The following is a 23,868-nucleotide window of genomic DNA, read 5'->3' as shown; positions in this document are numbered from 1 at the left end:
TCTGATCATAAGAAGAAAAGACAGCATTGTTCATAGTAAATGGATCCAAACAAAATCTTACAAGTTCTTGAGGGGAGAGAATGGGGGACACGTGTCAGAACAGAGCAGTCTTCCCTGTGGAAAACCTGAATGGGAACTTTTCTGAATCTACTCTGTTACTGTGTGTTGCTTTTTTTTTTTTTTGCCCTCCAAGTCCAAGTGTGTACCTTGTTAGGTTTGCTTTTTATTATTTCAGTTCTTTTCCCATTACCAATTCTCTTGAGTGAGTATTCAAGATTATAATTCTGGAGAGAACTAAACTTCTCTGTTCTTCTCAAGTGCTGTAGTTGCAGTAGTAGCATGATAACCTGAAGATGAGTAATGAACTTCAATGACACTGGTTCCCTGTTACCATCATGAAGGAAATTAGAATTGGGATTGTGAATGAAGCTTTTGAATTTAATTTTCTTACACAAATTGAGCACATAGTTTTGTTTAACTGGGAAGAGGCATTGTCTTTCAGTTTTACAAATCTGTTAAATTAAGATAAACTGTGAGTGTTAAAAAAATTATTTTTTTTTCTTTCCTAAAGGCTAACTCTAGGGATTTGGTATATTTTAGTGGGTCGTGTCTGTGTGCACTTGAAAAATCTGTTGTCCGTATAACTAACTTTAGTTCATTGTAAGACTTGGTGCTTCTGCTTGCTCATCTGATTACGCAGCTCAAGGGAATAAGGTTAAGGACATGCTGTTGGTAACTAGAGCGTTTTCAGGGCTTTAGTTCAGCAGATGGGCTGCCTGGCTATATTCATACATCTGCCTACCTGCTGTGGCAGCTGCTGCTGCTGCATGTTGTGTTCTTTTGTTCTGTTCCACCCAAGAAGGGAGCACTAGGAAGTCTAGTGAATGGATTAATTTAAGGTTAAGGCTAGTGTTTTGCTTGCTTCCTAACTCTCCATCATAATAAAGCTTCTGATAAAGCTATTGAATCCTTCGTAAAGTGAAATAGATTTTTTAAGATGTATTTCAGGGGGCTGAAACTAGCTAGGATTGTTTAAAAATCAGTCAAGTATTTTTTCTTTATGTTGCCTGATGTTATTTATTTCAATATCTTCCTCTCTTTCTCCTCCCTCCCCCACTTTTTCTAGGAGCAGTAACCAGACTTTGCCTGACACTGCGTGGTCCAAAAGAATTAAGGAAATATGGAATGACATGAAGGAGATTAGTTGAGGATTAAAGGCTTTGAGGACAAAACACCTCACCGAGGTGAAGCACAGACTAGCATTCTGGTTGTAGCTCCGAGGAGCTGTGTGCTGAAAAAAGATGGCAGATCCAGGAATGATGAGTCTGTTTGGAGAAGATGGTAATATTTTCAGTGAAGGGTTGGAAGGTCTTGGAGAATGTGGATATCCTGAAAATACAGTGAATCCTATGGGGCAGCAAATGCCCATGGATCAAGGATTTCCCACTTTACAGTCATCTCTTCATCATCCCACTGCAAATCAAAATCAAGCCAAGTTGACCCATTTTGATCACTATAATCAATACGAACAGCAGAAAATGCACCTGATGGATCAGCCGAACAGGATGATAAGCAATGCCCCTGGGAATGGTATAGCCTCTCCTCATTCGCAGTATCACAACCCTCCGGTTCCTCAGGTTCCTCACAGCAGTGGTGCTGGTGGTCAGATGGGAGTCTATCCCGGCATGCAGAACGAAAGACACGGGCAACCCTTCGTAGACAGTGGCTCCATGTGGGGACCACGGGCAGTTCAAGTGCCAGACCAGATAAGAGCACCATACCAGCAGCAACAGCAGCAGCAGCAGCCGCCGCAACCGACACAGCCGCCACAGGCACCCTCCGGACCCCCTGGGCAGGGCCATCCTCAGCACATGCAGCAGATGGGAAACTACATGGCTCGTGGTGATTTTTCAATGCAGCAGCACAGTCAGCCGCAGCAGCAGAGGATGAACCAGTTTTCTCAAGGCCAAGAAGGCCTCAATCAGGGAAACCCTTTCATTGCCACCTCAGGACCTGGCCACTTGTCTCATGTGCCCCAGCAGAATCCCAGTATGGCACCTTCTTTGCGACACTCAGTCCAGCAATTTCACCACCATCCCCCCACTGCTCTCCATGGAGAATCAGTAGCCCACAGTCCCAGATTCTCCCCTAATCCTCCCCAGCAGGGTGCTGTTAGGCCACAAACACTTAATTTTAGTTCTCGGAGCCAGACGGTACCCTCACCTACTATAAACAACTCAGGGCAGTATTCTCGATATCCTTACAGTAACCTTAATCAGGGATTAGTTAATAATACAGGGATGAATCAGAATTTAGGCCTTACAAATAACACTCCAATGAATCAATCTGTACCAAGATACCCAAATGCTGTCGGATTTCCATCAAACAGTGGTCAAGGACTAATGCACCAGCAGCCCATCCACCCTAGTGGCTCACTTAACCAAATGAACACGCAAACTATGCACCCTTCACAGCCTCAGGGAACTTATGCCTCTCCACCTCCCATGTCACCTATGAAAGCAATGAGTAATCCAGCAGGTACACCTCCTCCACAGGTTAGGCCTGGTAGTGCTGGAATACCAATGGAAGTTGGCAGTTACCCAAATATACCCCATCCTCAACCGTCACACCAGCCCCCTGGTGCCATGGGAATTGGACAAAGGAATATGGGCCCCCGAAACATGCAACAGAATCGTCCATTTATGGGTATGTCTTCAACACCACGGGAGATGGGTGGGCACATGAGACCAAATGGTTGTCCAGGTGTTGGCCTTGCAGATCCACAAGCAATACAAGAGCGACTAATATCTGGCCAGCAGCTTCCTAGTCAACAGCAGTCTTTTCAACAGCAAATGCCAACCTGTCCTCCCATGCAGCCTCATCCAGGGATACATCACCAGTCTTCACCACCCCCACATCCTCATCATCAGCCTTGGGCACAGCTTCACCAGTCACCACAAAACACACCACAAAAAGTGCCTGTCCTTCAGGTAAGCTACTTCCAATTAGTGGAAAATGTTTTAAATGACTTTAAGTGCATTTCAGGGTACATAAGAACTATGGTTTCAAAATAGTTGCTCCTGTTTGACTCCGTTGTTTGTTACTGGTTATGTGGCTCTTTTGGTGTACAGAGGCTGAAGGTAAAATGAAGTTCAGGTAGCTTGCTAACATCTTTCACGTAATTTTTACAGGATAACATCATGGATAGGCTGAAATTTGATACAGCAACAGTGCAATACCTGATTACCTACTCTTTTTTTTCATGTTGGTTCCTTTGAGGGGAAAATAGAAAGCACGTATGAGAATTGTCATTTAAATTATTAATTTTTGTATTTGCAACTCGAAGAAAGAAGTATGTGTTATAGTGTGTTTGTTTTGGCCAAACCAATGGTTTTCTTTAAATTCTAAGGGAATGTTTTGTGGTTTTAAATTAAAGCTGAAATTTTTACATGTGAAAAAATTTGCAGTGTGAACTTCTTCAGCACTAAGTAATGCAACTGAGAAGTGATGGGGCAGCAGTTTATGCAAGGAGAAGACAACAGATGTGAATCATAGTCTGAAATAAAATCTGAGGCTTCAGTGAAATGTTGAATAGAATTGAAGCTTTATTTTACCTAGTCTCTGATCTGCCAGATTTCAATGGCGATGTATTGCTTCCATGTAATTTTTTAATTAAAAGCTAAAAATGGTAAAACATCTTGATTCTCTGTAGCTTATCAGGTTTGACTACTTGCTAGTAGTCAAACTTCAGCTGAAAAAGTGTTTTTTGTGATTTTCACATTTGCCATTGTTTGCCTGTGGCTCTCTCAGTCAGCATTCAAGAGGTTTTGGTACCAAATGAATAAGTGGTCAAGATATCAGAGGTTTACTTTTAATTTTTTTTTTTTTTAAAGCAGTCAGTAATTAATACCAAGTAGCTCTGCCCATAAATATTTGGAGACAATTGCTGGAATGCAGTCATAATGATATGAGGCTACAATACACTTAATAAATCATAAAAACAGTTGTCCTAGCCAGTGTCCTGGGCCTGTGCGGGAAGCAGCTGCTCAGCAGTCCCCTCCACTGCTGCCTGCCGGCTGCTTCTGTTCGCTGCTCCACACAGCATGAGGTGGGTCTGGGAATCAGATGTATGCGCTACAGAGAGGCAGCTGCCAAGGAGTGGTAGGTGGAGCAGCTCAGCAGCTGGGACAGGCTTCCACATTCCCCGTGGAAGAGAGGAGGGGGGAGCATTGGAGGTGCTGGAGGGTGGAGAAGGGAGATCAGGGACTAAGCTGGGCAAGGGGAAAAAGTACACTGTCTTTCTGGGAGGGAGGAGGAAGCTCTCTGGAAGGGGCAGAGTATATCTTCAAAACCATATTTTTCTTCCCTGCCCTCCTCAAAATTGGTATGAAAAACAGTAGGGATGACAAAAAGAAGTATAAGATTGTTTTTATCCTGAAGACAACAGCTGACACATCTAGCAGAAAAAACTTGAAAATCATAGAAATGATAATGTAAGATTTAGAAGACTGTAAAGGAACAAAAACCAGTGTCACTGAGATCTTTCACAACTAGTGATGCTGGGGATGTGGGAGGAAAGACTTGAGGTGGACTGTGCCCTAAAGCTGTGGTCTTTACCAGCATTAATTCCTTGTTTTCATCTGATAATCCAGCAAGCCTATTTTTGGCATCAGAAGGTGGTTTGGGAGAAGGTTTACTGATAGAATGGACAGGCTTGTTAAATGTTCTTGGGACATTTTTTTCCCTTTAATCAGTGAAGAGGTAAAATGCAAACAGCTCAACCCTTAAATGAGCTATGCAACCTATTACAAAATGCTGAACTGCAGATGAATAGCTTGAAGAAAGGTAAGTGCTGAAACTAAATAATTAGAGGAAAACCACATGATAACTCTAGTTATTTGATTAAAATCAGTAATTCAAACAGTTGTAGCAAGCCAAGTAAATTCTCTGTTAGCCTACTTCTGAAAAGTTTTTATCTGGTAAAAGTTATTGTTAGTATACTTGCCCATTAAGTAGTTAGTTTGAGCCCTGACTGTAGTAATGAAATTCTTGACAGGCAGGCATTTCCCATTGAAATCTGTTTGGATGAAATGAATATTGTTCAAGTCAACGAAAACTCAACTCCTCCCCACCCCCTGGGGAAAAATGCAGATGTGTGAAACCCCTGTTCTAAAGCCTGAATACAGAATTGGTAGCTTTCCTGTGTCATGGTTTTCCTTCCATGTCAGTAGGCAGAAAGCTGTTCACTGAAGAACAGTTAGTTAAATGACTGGTTTGTTTTTATTTGTATAAAATGAATCAACAAAATTAATATAGTCAGTGAAATGGAAATCACTATGTACTTTAAAATCAACAGAAGCCATCTTAGTAATTATTTTTCAGTGATTTGAAGCTATCCTTATCATGGGAAGGCTGTAATACTTGTGGTTAACCAAATTACTGTTTTGTTTTTAGATATGTTGGAAGGAAAGTGCAGTTCTTTTGCTTTTAAGTTGAAAGAAATTGCTGTGTTGATTCCAAGGCTTGTTATTTCTTTTTTTGTGTGCAAAACTGCAAATTATTTTGGCTGGGAGATGAAGCTGGTGATTGACAATTCATCTGGTTTCGATTAATAGCTGAAAACTAAACGTGGTTTTTAGGACTGTGTTAGCAGTGAGTTGCTGGCTTCGGTGGAGTTTGATAGATCCATAAGAACCACCACAGCGCTGAGATGTTCAGTTGGTGTGGTTTTTCAGGCGCTCCTTTGAAACGTTCTTCACCACCAAAGGCTTTTAGAAGAGCTCAGTGACCATGGGGTGAGAAGGCGGGTTCTGCTGTTGCAGGGTAATCCACCAAGGTGCAAAGCAGAGAGTAGGAGTAGCTTGTTTGTTTTCACAGTGGAGACATCTGTGTTGGGCTCATGAGCTTGTGCTCTCCAAAATGCTCATAAATCATCTGGAGAAGGGTGAAAAGTCAGATGGCAAAGTTTGCTGCTGTTGTCAATTTACCCAAAGCAGAGTGTCAAGTGCAGCTGTGGTAAAGACCCTAACAAGAGTGAAACTAAATAATTAGAAATATAATAGGAGTGTCAGTCACTTGGCCATAAGTAGTGGGAGTCAAGGTGTGGCCGGGGGAGGTTTAGATTGGATATTAGGAAAATTTTCTTCGCTGAAAGGATTGTCAATCGTTGGGAGAGGCTTCCCATGGAAGTGGTAGAGTCACCATCCCTGGAGGATTTTAAAAGGCATGTAGATGTGGTGCTTAGGGACATGGTGTAGTGGTGAAGCTGGTAATGCTGGGTCTGCAGTTAAACTCAATGGTCTTAATGGTCTTTTCCAACATAAATGATTTTATGATTCTATAGCGCTTGGCCAGTGAAATGGCAGGCAAAAGCCTTTCCTTAGGAAACGGGTCTTGGTGTTAGATGGCTGTCTGAAAGTGTGCTATGACAGTCGAAGAAATAAATTGGTAGGAATTGTTATGGAAGTAGTAGGGAGCAAAACAAGGATTGTTACTATCTGTATGCTTGGTATGCTGGTGTGGCAAGTGCTGTGAAGCTCTGGGTCCCTTCCTCAGGCCTCAGAAAATATGGTAACACTTGGAAAAGCACAGAAGGGGGTAATGTGGGGGGGAGGGAAGGAGAGAGATGGTGAAAGCCTCTAAAATTGTGAGTAATATGGGTGGATGAAGAGGATGAATGTGAAATAAGGGTTATTTGTCACCTCTTTTGTCTCCTTTAATTCTTTTAAGGTATTCAGCAAATGATCAGGTGGTGAGCTCAGAATTGCACATTAAGATGATGATCTCTGAGATGTTGCATGGAAAAATGCATCATCATTTGATAAACATGAAGACACCACATTTGGCTCAGCAGATCTGTGCCGTATATAAGTGGCTGAGAATTTGTTATTGGGTTGCATCTATTGGGTGTGTGTCTGGTTCTTGTACTGTTCCACATACTTTATCAAAGAGGGGATATCAGGTTAGACAGGCCTCTGGGGGTCTAATGCTGTGTAGTTGCTCTTACATGTCATTATTTTCAGAGCATTTTTTAGTGGTAGAGGAAGTGTAGGAGTTTTCTTTGCCAAGAATAGGCTGTCCTGGGTGTGTTATTACACACAACTTCTTATTTACCCACAGCTACTGTGTGGGCTGAAGTTTCGAGTTCTGTTCATTAATCATGTTCCACAAATGCGATCTACGTTATTTATAGTCAAACACAGGAGTATTTAAATGACAAACAGGTATGGTATAGCCTCCATGCTTGAGTAAATGGTAGAGCTCAGTGATAGGCACCAACAGTGTTGGAGGATGCCAGGTTGCAGTTTCCAGCTTCTAGTGGAGAAGGAACTCATTTTGTGTGTGTTAAAGGTTCACTGCCAGGTTTACTCTGCTGGCCTTATTATCTGTGGGCATGTGACTTTGCTTTAAATCATAACTCATAGCTGTGTTTGGTATGAACACATTCCTTTGAAATTTCCTGCCCTCCCTTGCAGGGGAAGAGGCAGGGAAAGTCCTGCTGAGTCACCAGCTGGGTCACCCCTCTCACAGGCCCTTCCTGTATTTTCAAACCCTGAGTTGCTGCCTCAGTTTAATTTATACTTGGATGTACCTGAATGGAGAGGGATATTAATGAAAACTACTGTCAGCTGGAGTGGTTTGATGCAATATTTTAACTGGGCAGAGAGTAGAGGTTAAGTCAGTTACTTGCTGGCACACTAAAATGAAGTTGACTTTCTCCTGAGTATTTGTTTTAATGCCTAAGAGAAGAAAGAAGAGATTGACTCCTTACTGTCTTCACATGAGCAATTACCTTTCAGCATGTTTCCTATAATTTTACAAAGTAAGAAATGGTATAATTTCAAATAGTTAAGATTTTTCCCATTAATTAATATTCATAAGCAATTTCCCATATCTCCAGAGAACTGCTTTTTAATCCCTCAGGTGTTCAACTCTTTTACTATTTTCCTGTCGATAAGTAGAACAAGTTCAAATTTTTTAAGAAAAATGTACAAACACTGTTGGGTACTTTTTGTTTTGACACAGAGGCTATTTCACATGACTGCTAGCTGGTCTTTTGGGGTACTCTATATGCTGCATGTTCAGCAAAATTTCATGGCTAGTCCTAGAAACTGTAGTTTCCCTTTTTAAGTATTCATAGACCAGCAAATTAGGCTATGTTGGCAAGATTTTTTAAGCTGCCTGACTAAATGAAATCAAAACCCCACTAATACTGAACTTTAATTACAATTGTGTATGATTTTGTATATAGATAAGCATGAATGTATGTGTATTTATGTAAAATGTATGTAGAAAACATAGGCAAAATCAGAAGTTGTGGAGGGTGATAGATGAAAGAAAAGCTGCAAAGAAAATCTGTAGTATTCATTTAAAAGTAAAAGTTGATAACTACTGTTTTCTTAAAAGTTTACAGGCTTCTGCTATGTTTTGTTGAGGATCTGAAGAACTCCTGTATTTGAGCAATGTATGCAATGTAATTCATTATAATTTTCCCACTAAAAGAAAAGTAGACCATAAGAGTGTTTCAAGTGTTGATGTTATTTCATGTCTGTGGACTAGAATAGTGTGTTACACTTATAACTTGATCCATCCATGAGCTCCCGTGCAAAGGATATAATAATTAATATGAAATACTTTGTCCAACAAAAGTTCATGTTTTAAAACTCCTCAGTTATATTCAAGTCTAAAGTTCATATTGCAATGTCCAAAGACTAATTTCTTCCTCACCCTTGAAAAGGCTGTGTGTGCTTTTGTAAATAAGGGCTTTGAGGGATCCTTCAGTGAATAGGCCTTTGGGCCAAAGACTTGTAGTTTTGAGGTGGTTTTGCTATAAATTCTTTTGTCTTTTTTTACTGCTGGGGAGGCACAAGCAATTTCAGGAATACTTCTTCCCTTGGGTGCCATGATTTGACTATAATGAAAATAATTTGTGCCATTAAATTATCTGCTCTGAAGTTCTGGGTAAAGCCAGTTTGCAGCATTAGCATAAAAACACAACTCTGCATCAGCATTCTGGTTTGTAGGCTTAAGAGTTACCAGACTTGTTCTTCAGCATGAATATATATTTTGAAAGTTTCTATGATATGTTGGTAACCTGAATGTATTGTTTCCTGAAATCGTTGGGGTTATCTGAGGAATCACGTAACTAGAAATATTTTTAGATTTATACTGCTATTCAGTACTTCAGTACAGTGTTCTTATCTGCTGATGGTCGCTTCCAGTGGGATTTGGCAGTCATCTTATTTTTCCCATGGCCAAACACATTCTATTACTTTATATTTATTTGAATAAATTCAAATCTGTTGTTTTGGAGAAGATATTTTTTCTTGATTGAAGGCTGATAGTCTAATACAAACCCTCTTGTCAGTATTATCAGTAAGTTATGTAAACTTACGAGGGTGGAAAATTAGGGCCAATGAAGGGAGAAATGCTTGATTTTAATTTTTTTTTACATTTTTTATTTCTTTAAATATAGTAGAAATTCTAATAAGGACCAAGTTGTAGGCAAAGTAATAATTTCCTACCTTTTTATTATAGATCCTCCTCCCAGTCTTCTATCTTGCTCTTTCATATGGAATTCGAGGCATCTGTTTATTTTTAATTAATATGCCTATGCTTGTATCTTGAATGCAAGTGTCACAAACTTGCGTAAGTGTCCTCTCTTTTTTTCTTCTGTGGAGAATAAATGTCTCAGTTCCTGCTATGATGGGACACCATCACTTTGAAGTGTAATTTTTAACTTCAGCCTGTAGAAGTTGTTTTCTCCTCAGTGCAGTGCTTTTCACTTTTGAATTTTCAGAATTCAGTTCTTTCAATTGTATGATGATGCATGTATTTTACTAGTGATAATGTGGTCTGGGTTTGGAAACAAAATGTTTCTTTGTTTGTTTTTTTTTCTATAGAGATGACATCTATAAATATTTATAGACTTCTTTTGGCAACAGAGTTGTGAAGTTTGGTAGCTAAGGAGCAAGATTGACACCCTTGAGTTTTTCATGGTGGTTAAAGCATCTATTTCTACAGATCTTTCTTTTTATGCCATTAAATTTGTTTGGAGGTGTGGTTTAAAGATGGTGAAGCTGCTTCTTGGGACCAGAGTAGGAAGGGTAGGCAGGAAGCAGTGATCAGGGAAGGGTCAGTGAAAGGCTGAGCTGAGCTGACAGAGCAGTAGGAACAGAGAGGAAATGGCCAATGTTATGTTAAAAAGGGGGCAGAGTTTAAGGAGTCACTCCACCTCTCCTCCTGCTTGAGTCACCTGCCTACTGAGCCCTTGCCAGAGGTAGCCATTTGGTCCAGTGGTGCCTGTTACCGCCCTGCACGCTGCTTCAGGGTGTACCTTTGTGTCACCATGCTGTGGGCAAATAGTCCACTGACAGCTTCCCAGCATAGTTGTGTGCACTCAGTAACTCTCAGTATCTAATCTGCTTAAAAAAATAAATCCATGCAAATAAAGGTGGCTGAGGTCTGGGATACAGAACGTTAGCTCCTTCCTTGCATCAGCATGCCTGATCATTGGGTGAACAGGCTTATCTGGCCTGCTCACTTCTGGCCAGGTCATGTTCCCAGCATCTCTTTGGTGTGTGACCACAAGATCACCCAAGCTGGTGTGGTGCTGTGGGAGTGAGAATGTTTGCTGGGGCAAAATGGGGACTGCCTCTTTCTCTGGCCCTTTAATACCCTTTCAGGCTTTTTAGTACCCTTATACAGCTTGTGTTTTTGTAGCACTTGCCCTCAGTAACCAGCCCTTCAGTTCTCCCTTAAATTTTGATAAATTAAAACTTTTGTTAGAATTCAAAGCTTTGTCTTGTTCTATTGAATTAGTGACAAACTGATCACATTCCAACTTCTCCCAACTTTTTTTTAGTCCACACGAATATAAGTGACTGGTTTGATTTCAGGAGTGGTGTTTTGTTTTGTTTTGATTTTAGAAAAGGGCAACTGTTTTCCTCTTCCAACTGAAGTATTTGCAGCTATTTTGTTATTGAAGAGGTGAAAGAACATCCCCTTTCTACCAAAGAGCTTGGCACAGTTTTGCTAGGTGTGTGTGTCATGTGCATTGAAATGAGGGAAGATGCTTCCAGTACCAGTCAATCAGTTGTTTTCTTTGAGTACTGAATGGGATTTTTTTTTCCTTTTTTTCTTCTGCATAGAGAATTGTTTAAAAGCATGAAAGTTAGAAATAAAACTCAGATTAAATTTTTATTTATCACAGGACGACTTGTGGTCTGAGTGTGGGTTTGATTTATAAACTCTGGAATCAACATTCTTTCTGATTTTACTGTTTTTCGTACATCGTATGTTTAGTTAGAATTTTCTCTGTTCCTGGGCAAGGTTGTTGTAGCTAAAAATTGTGTTGCTCCTGTTTATGAAGAGGAACATGTAGATGGTGAGCATAAACTTTGTTATTTATTCAAAACCCAAATCCATAAAATTCCCAATTCAAGTTCTTACTTAGGTATCTGTTACTCTAAAACATGTCACCTCCTTGCTCTCCTTGTCCCTCCTTCCAGTACTGCTCTGTCTTACAAATGCAGCTTAAGAAGACTATGACAACTGGTCTTAGCAGTTTAAAGGAGGAAATCATACTTCTTGTGTAGGAATTTGGTAATTATAGAGGTTAATGTGAGAGTAGTGCAGTTATATAAAAGGTGTGGAAGAAAACAAGTGGATCTCTGATTTTTTACTGTTGGGTTGGGAGGAATCTTTTGTTTATTTGCTTTTGTTCTTCCTCAGTACTGAGGATCTGGATACAACTCTTTCCTGTACTCCTCAGTGGTTTTACTGTGTTAGCCAATCTTAGGAGACAGCAGGTCTTGTATTACGCTGAACAAGCACAAAAATTAAGAACTTCCGGGAATGGGTTCATATTGGAAGGGTTGCTGCTGTAGAAACCAAATGTTAAGAAATCACAGGCTAATAGAATGACTTGTGTTGGAAGGGACCATAAGGATGATCTAGTTCCAACTACCCCACCACAGGCAGGGATGCCACCCACTACCTAAGGTTGCTCCTGGCCCCAACCTGGCCTTTGAACACTTCCAGGGATGGGGCATTTCCAACTTACCTGTGCAATCTGTTTGGTACCTCTCTACCCCCTGAGTAAAAAATTTCTTCTTAACATCTAATCTAAATCCTCTCTTTTTAGTTTAAAACAAATCCCCCCTTGCCTTATCATGATCTGCCTGTGTAAAAAGTTCCTCTCCCTCTTTTTTTATAAGTACTGGAAGTCCACAATCTAAACTTCTAAAATCTTGACTTCTGGAACTTGGCAGATTTCTGTGGCATATTATTAACCTTTTCATTTGGGAAAATTAGAAATATTTGTCTTCAAGAATGCGACATTTATTCTTTAGTACAGAAAAACAAATGCATCTTTGATATATTGATATAGCATGTTGTAGGGAGTGCCAAAAGGAATGTATACCCACTTACAGTAGACTTCTTTCTTGAAACAGACTGAATAATTTAATCGTTTGAATCTGAAAAAATTAGTCAATTTTAATTGTGCTAATTCAGTTGTGTTTTATTATGTTTCTGTAACTTCCAGTAACTGAGAAGTTAATAGTTCCACAGATTTTTGGGTGTAATCTTCTTGTAAGGAAAGAGAAGAGAGGACTCATAACAAGCTTCATAACAAACTTCCTGATGTCTAATAGTCAATATGAACTCTGTTTTTTCCACTCTCCTTTTACATCTCCTTTCTCTCCAGATGGCCCTCCACCACTTGCATTCTGTTACTTCATATCTTTTTTGGCCCTGCAAGACTCTGATAACTGTGATAATACTGTAATTTTCCTTACATGTGAGTGCTGAATGATATGAAGTCCTTTATTTTATTTTTGGAAGAAATCTTTCTGTACCAGCCAATTGTTGCTAAATATAGTGGGAGGCTTATAATACACGGTGCATGTTTGAATTTAAAGTGACACCTTACCATAAAAAGTTGACATCACAGTTTTCTTGTACAACTGTATGAAATATGTAGTCATTAAAACTAGTCTAAAGTTGTTATTTGTATCTCAGTTTGTTAATGAGACCTTGCAGTTGTTTACAGGGGCAAGCATTGTCAGATGTGGATATAAGGATAAACACCTGCAATACTGGAATACTGCCTGGTTCTAAGTGATTCTCTCAGCAGGCCTCCTTTGAAATATTTCAAGAAAACTTGCTGAAAACCAGATAATTCTGTACATGAGGCATTAGGCTGGGATTTGGGGACTTTTTGCTGACTGACACAGATTGCTTGTTTGGTGTCTATATTGCCAGTATTGCTGTTGGATGTGCTTTGGGAAGTGCTCTGCAGTGGCGAGCGGGGGATGGCAGAGTGGTTCCTGCACAACAACGAAAAACGTAACTCAGAAACTGTTACAGCAGTGAGGGGTGAGTTAAAGGATTGCTTTAGACACATCTCTCCATTATAATACTACAATATAAACCAAAATCTAGACCTGATATTGCTGTAGGCACATCTGATTTAGGACCTGAGTATATGGATTTTTACATTTTACTATACATTGTGTAAAGAATGGCTGGAGCTAGGATACAAAAGATATCTGCACCAAAGATATGGTGTTTCATAGAACAGTGTTAATCAAACTGGTTGGATAACTCAAGTATGATTAAACATTATAATTAAGAGTTAACTTGGTGCAGATAAAGTTGGTGCTGAGGTAGGTGTTTGTCCACGGAAAATAAAGTGTGGGATTTTTGGTTGGTTTTTTTTTTCTTTCTTTCTTCACCCTCAAGTTCTAATGACACTGATTTAATTGTTAGTTTAGCTCAGTTACTAGAGGAGCTGGGGAAAGGCCTACCAGTGACATGCTATAGCTGACATATTCAAAGGCTATTTTCATTTTTTGCTGGGACTATAGAACTGGAGTCTGAGAAGTATCTTGGGCTCTTTGACATAAATGAATCCTGGGCAGCAAATACAACATCAAAGGATTTTTAACAAGTCTATGATTTGAAGCCCACTTTGTCACGTTGAAGTTAATAAAATAGTGCAATGAAAAGGCCATATGGAGAACTGCTGTTTTCCCACCCCAAGAGAAAAATAGAGTTAATTAGTGGTGATCACTTTTAGTTTTGTATCTCGTATGTATGTTAAGATTTCTTTAAGTTGGTGTTTTCAAACCACAGTCTGTATACCTCTGAAGTCTCCTGCAGACTACTTTTTTGTAGTCTGGGAAAGTTGATTAAGGAGAGCAGTTTTATATGATAAGCAGCAATATGTGTATGGGAAGTTTATAGAGAGAGTTACATCTCCTGTACTAGAGGCTTACAGATTAACAACAAAAAAAAAGGGGGAGATGGAAACTTGACAGAACAGAGTTCTGTGGTGCAATGTAAATCTCACTTCTGAAGGGATCTGTTCAGGCTGGTGTCTGAAATGACAGTGGTTACACCTCATTGTAAAGCCAAGTGCAGAGACCTCCTGTTCCAGAAAAGTGTGTTGTGTTACCAGTACCATTCAGTGTCTTCATCAATGACTTGGACAGTGAGATCAAGTGCACCCTTAGCAAGTCTGCAGACCACACCAGGCTGAGGGCTGTGGTTAACACACCTGAGGGACAGGAAGCCATCCTGAGGGACCTGGACAATCTTGAGAAATGGGTCTGTGTGAACCTCATGATGTTCATCAAGTCCAAGTGCAAGGTCCTGCATTTGCATCAGGGCAACCCCTGGTATCAGTACAGGTATCAGCCCTGCTGAGAAGGACTTGGGGGTACTGGTGGATTAAAGACTGGACGTGACCTGGCGAAATGCATTGCAGCCCCGAAAGTCAGCCATATCCTGGGCTGCATCAAAAGCAGCGTGGCCAACAGGTCAAGGGAGGTGGTTCTGTTCCTCTGCTCTGTTCTTGTGAGACCCCACCTGGAATGCTGCATCCAGCTCTGGGGTTCTTGGCACAGGAAAGACATGGATATGTTGGAGCAAGTCCAGAGGAGGACATGCAGATGATCAGGAGTCTGGAACACCTCTCTTATAAGGAAAAGCTGAGAGACTTGGGTTTGTTCAGCCTGTAGAAGAGAAGGCTCTAGAGAGATGTTATTGCAGCCTTTCAGTACTTAAAGGGGACTTATAAGAAAGATGGGGACAGACCTTTTAGCAGGTCCTGGTGTGATAGGATAAGGGGGTAATGGCTTTAAACTAAAAGGAGATTGAGTTAGAATAGACATAAGGGAGGAATTTTTTTACAGTGAGGGTGGTGAAGCAGTGGAACAGGTTCACCAGAGAGGTGGTGGATGCCCCATTCTTGGAAACATTCAAAGTCAGGTTGGATGGACAACCTGACTGAGTAGGAGATGCCCCTGCTCATTGCAAGGATGTTGGACTAGATAGGCTTTGAAGTCTCTTCTCACCCAAGCCATTCTATGATCTCTTCAGAAGGGTATTCTGTGTTGGCTCCAGGTGGTGTATCCTCACCTGACCTGGAAGTAATGGATTGTATAGTGCCACATTTTTTGGAAAGGCACAGAAAGACTGACGAAGACATATACTAAAAATGTTATATTTGTTATATGTTATATTTACCTTTGGATTTGAAGGGAACTGGGCATAACTGAGCCCTTTCTGTTGAGAAAGTGTCAGCATGAAACCACAGTTACTGGAGTTTGACAGGTGAGTATTAGTAAACCAGCTAGAAAAAGATTACTTTAGCCTGTGATACGTACCATCCATGTCTGTTAACTTCTTCCATCAGATAACCTTTGCGTAATTTGAATCAGTGGGAATTTGCTGGTGGGTCAGGCAAACCCAATCACTGTTTCCATTTCAAAGGGTGGAAATGTGCAGATGGGTAACAGCCTAGGGTTACACAGGTGACCACAAACCTCCTCAGTCTTCCACCCCCACAACCCTGAGCAAGGTCCTCCACCCCTACTTGGTGCTCTGAGGGGTGCCTGCCTCAGCAGCTCTACCTTGAGAATAGTTAGCACTGCTTGTTCCTCAATTCCTGCACACTTTCTTGACTTGCCTGCATTTGCATGTCCTAAAAAAGGCAAAAAGCCTTTGGGTGTAGTCCTTAGTTTTGCTTTGTCTTCTACTATGTCCAAAATATAAACACTGCAGCTTCATAAAGTGACTTTCTGCATTTAAAGTGATTTTACTGACTGTGTCTAATTGGATAATCAAAAATTATCATGCAAAACTTTAGAGATTGGTACATAAAAAGAATACTAGCATTGCATGTGAAAATATCTACTTTCAATGCTAGAAAACCACCAGTTTATTTCTTGCAAGTCACAAATACAGAATTACTTAAATCTTGATTAGCATATTTGCCTTTTAACTCAGTAATATGTTCTGTGAGTTGTAGATGCTGAAGAGGTAGATGCTTGTATTCACAAATGAAAGTAAGAAAACATTATGAGGGGAAAATATATATCCAAGAAAACTCAGGCTGTAAGTAGTTGAAGTATGATCTACAGGTTCGTCTTGCTGTTTCAGTGATTAACTGCAGAAGTCTGACTTACTAATAGGTACAAAAGATAGAAACTCTTACTTCTTTCTGTCTCTACTGTGTCTCTACATCAATTTGTATCAAACTTAGCCCAAAACAAAGCACTTCGGTAAACCACTCAATTGCTTAATGGGTGTGGGGGTGGGAGAAGGGGTTTTAGATTGTAACTAACTGATCAGGAGAAACCTCGAAGTAGGCTATGGGCTTCTGAGCTGGGAGCTCTGGGGTGCTTTCTAGGGAAAAGAATTTCTTTTTTTTTTTTTGAGGGAAGAATTTGTTCTATCTTCATTTATCCTCATTGACTCTGATCTTTTGTATTAGGGATGTTGTGTGTAGGAAGCTCTTGAGGAAGAACAAATTTTCCAACACAACATTAAAAAGAGGTGAAATTTTCTCAGGAGCCTTTTTTAGGGGCGATACTCCTGTTGCAACTTAAGACACATACCCAGCAATTGGATGCAGGCACCCTCCTGTACTAACCCTCTCCTTACAAATATATCACTAATACTTAAATAATGTTACTGTGTAAATGAACAAATGATGGATGACTGGTAATTTAATAAATTGCTTACTTCTACTTTTCTCAAGTCTCTGTTGTCTAAGAGTACTTGAAAATAAAAATTACTTCTGCAATGTTCGGGGAAAATTGTCCAAACTAGGGAATAGAAAAGCTATTGCAAAAGAACACTGGGACTGTGGCATCTTTATTTAATAAGTAGCCTTTTCTGTTTTAAACAGCACTGTTGCATTTTCTGTGACAGTCATGATACAAAGACAATTCCTAGCCAAGGAAAAAATGTTATAAATACAAACATTTGAAATCACAGAGGTTTTCTTTGGGGTATCTGAGTCATCATGTTCATAGCTGTGATAACTTGAGGATGTGTGTGAAGTAAGGCTTATAAAGGAGGTAATACATCAAGTTTTTTTCCTGACTGTGTTGGCCAGTGTAATAAAATAAAAACTTTTTGGGTAACCAACCCCTTTTTGCAGGTCTGAAGATAAAATTTCTGTGACCAGAAGCTTGTTTTACCAGTCCTGTTAGTCTGTTTAATAGATATTTTCTTCCCCTAGAAAATTAAACATAAATGGTTAATCCTAAGCATATTTAACTCTTTTTTGAACTAATATGTTCAGTGTTTGTCATATTCCAAATTGCATTTGTTAAAATGCATTTATTTTTTAATGTAAACGAGATTTTGCTGTTGATTTTTACTGTCACCAGTCATTAGGAGCAAAATACTTGTAAAGGTTGTCTGGGGCATTGAGTTGAGCTTCCAGCTGTCACAAGTACCATCTTATGGACTGATTTTTGTAACCTCATCAAGCCTCAATTTAAAGATCACTTGCCTTTTGCTCCCAGTATTCCTTTTTTTTTTTTTAAATTCTTACCCAAATCAGATTACTTTGTATGTTGGAACAGGCATCTGACGTTCTATCCTAAATTTATTAGTAACTGGTTTTATACCCAATTTGCTCTGGTACAAATTTACCGATCGTAATTATTTTTATTTCCTTTATTAGGATCTGCCGATGTTTTGATAAATAGCAGTCTGTCCAAAGTTAGGTTCCCTTTAGACTTCAAGGCAATCTGTACCCATGTCTGAAGTGTAACTGTTGTTGATGTAGATGATCAGAATTTTGTGCAACATTGTACTCTGGCACATATACTTTCCTGGGAAGCGATCTCGAAATGCACATCAACATTTTAATTTTCTTTTCCTCATTGTACATCCCACCAGTTGTTTAGAGACATCATATGGTTAAGTACAAACTACTTTGGTCTTCAGCTATGCAGTCTTAAGTTGTTTTATGTAAATATAAATGACTTAAAAAAAAATTGGGTAATAACACAGCACAAAAATTACAAGTATTGGAGTATTTCAAGTTTAGAAATGCATATGAAATGCTATTTAAATTTGAGAGGGTGCTACACTGATGGGCTTAATTTCTGTGATAGTGTTTTGAAGTTGCAAGGTGTCTACAAATTTCTGAGGATCTCAAAGCTACAATGGTGAGTAAGCACAAGCTGCACTACTGCTACCAGGGACGCAGTTGCATAATGCTTAAAGGACACCTTCCTTTGCTTATAACATTTAAAAATACTAATTCCTCTTACTCATCTGCAATCCTCTTCCCACAGTTTGAGCTCAGGACTATAATGGAACCTATTATGGGGAAAAGGTCTATGACTCAGCCATTGAGCCATGCAAACTCTTGGCTTCTTTAATTGGCACCATTAAATCTTCAGTAGTTTTTCTCTCATAAAATAGGTGTCATTGGTATAAAATGCATCACTGCTGAAGATATATTGTACCTTTTACCGTCTGATTTCCATGACTTGGTCAACTATAGGTGTTTAAAGGCTGGTTAATCAGAGAGACCTTTTTAGAATTACTGCTTTTCCATCACTATTTAGGAGTGCATTGAAAACAAAATATAAGAAAGCCATTGCACAAATTATTACTTTTTCAGGTTATTTTCCTTTTCTATTTAGACACAGGGGAGGGAAGAGGAAACACCTGCCTTTCCATTGTGTTTTGGTTTATCTTCATAGAAATTATTTAACCTGAGGACTGATTACCTTCTACGTGACAGGATGGGAAAAGTTAATTCTTGAGTATGTACCCAGGGGAGAACTGGCATGATTTAGTTGATTTATTTTTTTTTCTCCCCCGTTGCAGGTTGGGTTCATTTTTGAGGGTTGGTTTGGGTTCATTTTTGGTTTTTAAGATAGTAGAAAGTAAACATGAAAACAGCTGTCGTTTGGGAAGGGAGTCAGACATCAGTACAAGCAATTTAAACACTGAAAGTTAAATGTTCGAATACATATGTATATAGTAGTAAATATATATGTATATAAAGAAGTAGCTTTTAACTCTTCTTTTGTTGTTTCCCCTCATACTTCATATGGGACACCTTAGAGCTTTTAAGTATCTATATTGCTGTAAGCATCAGTGCCTCCAAAAGAGGGGTGTGATGAGGGCATCCAGAAAACTGTAATTGTTTGTTACTATCTGCCTAGTCTGCCTTATTTGTATCTCCAGTTAGCAAGAAGTCTTTGGTTGTAATTTTTGTATATACTTTTTAAAAGTAAGTATCAAGAAAGAACTAAGTTACAGAAAATGTTAAACTATGTAACTTCATACACCTATTTTAAGTGATTGTGTGTACAGAATGATGGCAAGCTGTAAAGCTGGAGTTAAGAAAGAGCTGAAGTAGGACTGGCACTACACGTTTCTCATGCCTATGAAATAGGTTGTAATCTGTTTATGCAACCATGTTTTCTCTGACTCCTTCCTTCTACCTGCAGAAGGCCTTCTGTGATAAAGTAATGTTTAATTAGTTTGTTTTTATTATTTGAGGTATGGCCTGATAATTTGTTTACTGTATATTTATCCGGTAAACCTGATAATGAATATCACAGAATCTCATGAAACAGGCTGACTCTTCCTGCAGTGTCTCTCTTCATATCTTGGTAAAGAATAGCCAAATGAGCTTTTTAAATGGTAATTCTAATCATGTCACAGAAGAACTTCCCCAGCCACTAATTTATTTGTCTTCTCCTACAGCATGTATTCTCCATTTTTTACATATGGGTAAACCAAGACAGAGGGATAGGGAGTTACCCATGGCCAGAGTGATAGTAATGGGCTTTGGGGCTTATTTGTGTTTTACACTGGGCTGCATTGCCCTGATGCTGAAGCCTGTAGTTATCCAAGTAGGTGCTCTCTTGCAGTCATGGTTGGGCACTTCTCAGGAAGAGAGTCCATGGCAAGTCCTTCGCTGGAGGCTCATGTTAGAAAGAAATGAGTATGTAATTTAACAGAAAAGGGAAAAAAAACCCCAAACCATCCTGTAAAGTACATGAGGCAGCAAATCTGGAAGTAACTAGGAAAGAGTCACCCTGTATGTTAGAGATGTTATTGTAAAAGGTTAAGCAATAGGACATAAAATTTGTTTAATAACAACAATTATTCTTTGTTTTCAAGTATTTGGAATACTTAAATAATTTAGAATGCCATTAAAAAAATAAAAATATGGTTATAATTTACAGTGTGTTTTCTTAGGGGTACAATGAATTTTAAATATTCTTTTTTTCAAGGCAACATTACATGTTTACTATTTCACTTGTGCAGTGACTCGTTGGCCAGTGTCTGAAGAAAGCTTTTGAATTTCTGCTGGACAAGAACAGATTATTGTTGGATAAATATGGGTTAGGAATGTCACTTTAACTATTTGAAACATCTAATAGAAGTAAAAGTGATAGTGGCATTGGGATTTTGGAGTTTCTTTCATGATGTGGTGGTACTTTGTGACTACAGAAGTGGCATTTAGAATGTCAAAACAAAAAGTTATAATTTTAAGTTATGATTTTCCTAGTACTAAGTGTGCTCACCTATGCTTTGAAACAGCAGCAATTGAACACTTTGAGATCTGTAGTAGACATAAACAGTAGAGACACGTTGATTGAGATAATATGAGACATCATCTTATGATATCAGAAAACATTTACCAAATATGGTCTTTTGGGTGAAATTCTGAGATGAGGCCCTTTTAATCAGAAGAAGTCAGCCAACTTAAAGATTACAATCATTACATAAAAAGAAAAAAGTTGCTTTAGACTGATTTAACTTTCATTCCTAGGTGGTTTCTTGGTATTTTATGGCATTAGAAGTCCACATGGTCAGAGAATTGTGTGGTTTTTTAAAATTTTTAGCAGAAAAGCCTTGAGTACAAGTTGTAGTTTAAAAAAAAAAGTCACCAGCTCAACTACTGAATAAAAGGGATTTCATCTTTTGATTGTGGATACAGTAAAACTTCATCTTGCAGAGGAGGAAAATGGCAAGGGAAGAAAAAGAGTATTGTATTATTTGTCTAGTGAGGTGTATTGCCAGTCATCTACATAAAATATTGATGAACTGAAAGTTTGTCAGCTCTAAACAGAAAACAGAGTGTAATATCTGTGCCGGTAGTGTTTCTTCTAATGCTTTCAGCTCATTTTTCTCAATCTGGTACACTTATCTATAAAATATCTGAAATTGAAAAAAATCTTGTTGCAAACCGTGGAACAGTTCAGAGTGTTCTGTGATTTAATAAACATACTTAGGAATGGTATTGTGGAAGTATCATGGGACTTCAGTGGGACCTCCTTTCCAGGGACATGAGTAAAAACTCAAGGGTTATAGTCCTTTTCACAGCTATTGAAATCTTAAACATCTAAGGCCACTGCCCTTTCCTTGAGCTATTAGAACATATGTACCTATTTATACCTTCTGGGAAAACTTGTTCTTTTTTTATGAAGGCTTGCAGATAGGAGAAGTGATAAAGTTCTTAGTAAAGGCTCTCTACGATTTGCATCCTCTTTTTACCAGCCTTGTCATCTGTTGCACGTTTGTTATTAAACTGTGACTGATACATTTTTTTATATGTGCAGGCTTCTTAAACATGGATGGTTAGCAAGTCTAGAAGCTGATTGGGAGAACTTTTAAAACAAAAATGCTGGGCTTTTGTTTTCCATGATATATAAGGAAAGGGTTAGGAAAATGATAGAGAAGTTATATCTTAGCTAAAGTCTTGCTAGTGTACCTGAACAAACACCATATGCTAATAAATGTAGTGGCCTAAAAATACCTTTGAAAGCATTTTGCTGGTGGTTGCTGTATCTTACTGTTTTATGACTGTATGAATTCGCACTCTTCAGTTGCTGCCCTCATTCATGTCTACAAGTAAGGGCTTGGTGGGCAGCTGAGATCCCCAGGCTGCCCACTGAGGGTTGGCTTTCTCAGAGATGGGCTAGGCCCATTGAAGACCCTTGCATTAGAGTGCTCTAAGAAGAGGGGCAAGAGGTTGCCTGCAGCAGGTATGCATGGCAAAACAGAGTGTGCCATGCAGCCGGCCATGCCAGCCAAACCTAGATGTAGGTTCCACTGAGTTTCTGTTTTCAGCCTGCTCCAGGAAAAACCGTAACATTTGGAATTAAACACCTCAAATGTGTTTTGCCTAAAATCCAACTGGGGGGGAAAGCAGGGTGGGGTAGAGGAGAACATGTATTGACTCATAGCTTCAGGTAAAAAAGTTACTTTAAATGCCATACTGAAATTCTTCATCCAGCATTTCCAATGGTACATAAAAAGTCCTGATAGATCCTGCGTACTTAGGATAGGGGGTGGTGAAAAAAAGTTATTCCTTCAGCTGGTCAGTAATTTCTAGATTAGGATGTTCTGTTTCACAATTACTACTATACTTATTTTAAAACCTGTCAGACACCATGAAGTCCTCATTCTGTTCCACAGCCAAGTTAGTCTATATATTCCCTCTTTGTAAATCCAACAGCTTGATTTTGTGTAGATTTCTTGGTATTACAGAATCAAGTTCAGAGAGCCTTATAATGCTCTCAGGTACATGGCAGAGGAACTTCAAGTGAGAACCTCATACTTTTATGGAGAAAAGGCTACCATTAAGTCCACACTGATTTGCCCATAACTGGCAAACATGCAACAGAAGACTGAAAGAAGCCCAGAAGAAAGGATGTTATGGTGTGCACACATAGTTGTGGATGTGAAGTGTATAAGGCTGAGTTTGAGGACTTTCTGGCAGAGGCACGTAGTGGTGCCGAGTAATGAGACTGGGGCAATACATCGATCTGCTCCTGGTGTATTTCCTTACAGTCTGTTGCGGTTTGGTCCTTTCGCAGTCTACAACTTCCTCACGAAGGGAAGCTGAGGGGCAAGCACTGATCCTTTTCTCTCTGGTGGCCAGGGACAGGACTGGAGGCAATGGCATGAAGCTGTGTCAGGGGAGGTTTAGTTTGGATATTAGGAAAAGGTTTTTCTCCCAGAAGTGTTTGAGCACTGAAACAGGCTCCCTAGGGAAGTGGTCACAGCACCAAGCCTGACAGAGTTCAAGAAGTGTTTGGACAATGCTCTCAGGCACATGGTGTGACTCTTGGGGCTGTCCTGTGCAGGGCTAAGGGTTGGACTTTGACAATCCTTGTGCGTCCGTTCCCACTCAGGATATTCGATGATTCTGTGATTCATTGTTGAAAAGCAGCTCTGCAGCATTGAACGTCCTGCTTTGCAGACGCTGCTGAGCTCTTTGGGCTGGAAGTCAGTTTAAAGAAGACAGAAGTTCTCCATCAACCAGCACCTCAGGAAGTCTTCCTTCATCCCCATATCATCATTGGCGAATCAGAGCTCAAATCAGTCCAGCAGTTTAATTACCTAGGTAGTCTCATCTCCTCCGATGGTAAGATTGACGGAGAGATAGACAATAGGTTAGCAAAGGCATATAGTGCTTTCGGAAAGCTTCATAAAAGAGTTTGGCGAAATAAACATCTGAAGAAAAGTACAAAGATCAGTGTTTACAGCGCCATTGTGCTGTCTACTCTCTTATACGGATCTGAA

General features: G+C 39.5%; 1 protein-coding gene across 9 annotated transcripts in view; it reads left to right on the top strand.

The window, feature by feature from the left end:
• The window catches only part of CHD7 (chromodomain helicase DNA binding protein 7), a 130,621-nt gene that overhangs the window by 39,363 nt on the left and 67,390 nt on the right, over positions 1 to 23,868 (top strand). For all 9 annotated transcript variants that reach the window (XM_064652296.1, XM_064652238.1, XM_064652257.1 and 6 more), the window contains one exon: positions 1,127 to 2,990. In XM_064652296.1, coding sequence (XP_064508366.1) covers positions 1,302 to 2,990 — 1,689 coding nt within the window. In that variant the 5' untranslated portion in view covers positions 1,127 to 1,301. The remainder of the gene's footprint in view (positions 1 to 1,126; positions 2,991 to 23,868) is intronic.

Source organism: Pseudopipra pipra, chromosome 1 (genome assembly GCF_036250125.1).
Source record: "Pseudopipra pipra isolate bDixPip1 chromosome 1, bDixPip1.hap1, whole genome shotgun sequence".
In the NCBI taxonomy this organism is placed as follows: domain Eukaryota; kingdom Metazoa; phylum Chordata; class Aves; order Passeriformes; family Pipridae; genus Pseudopipra; species Pseudopipra pipra.
The sequence above is the reverse complement of the archived record's forward strand: the minus strand, read 5'-3'. Positions and strand labels throughout refer to the sequence as shown.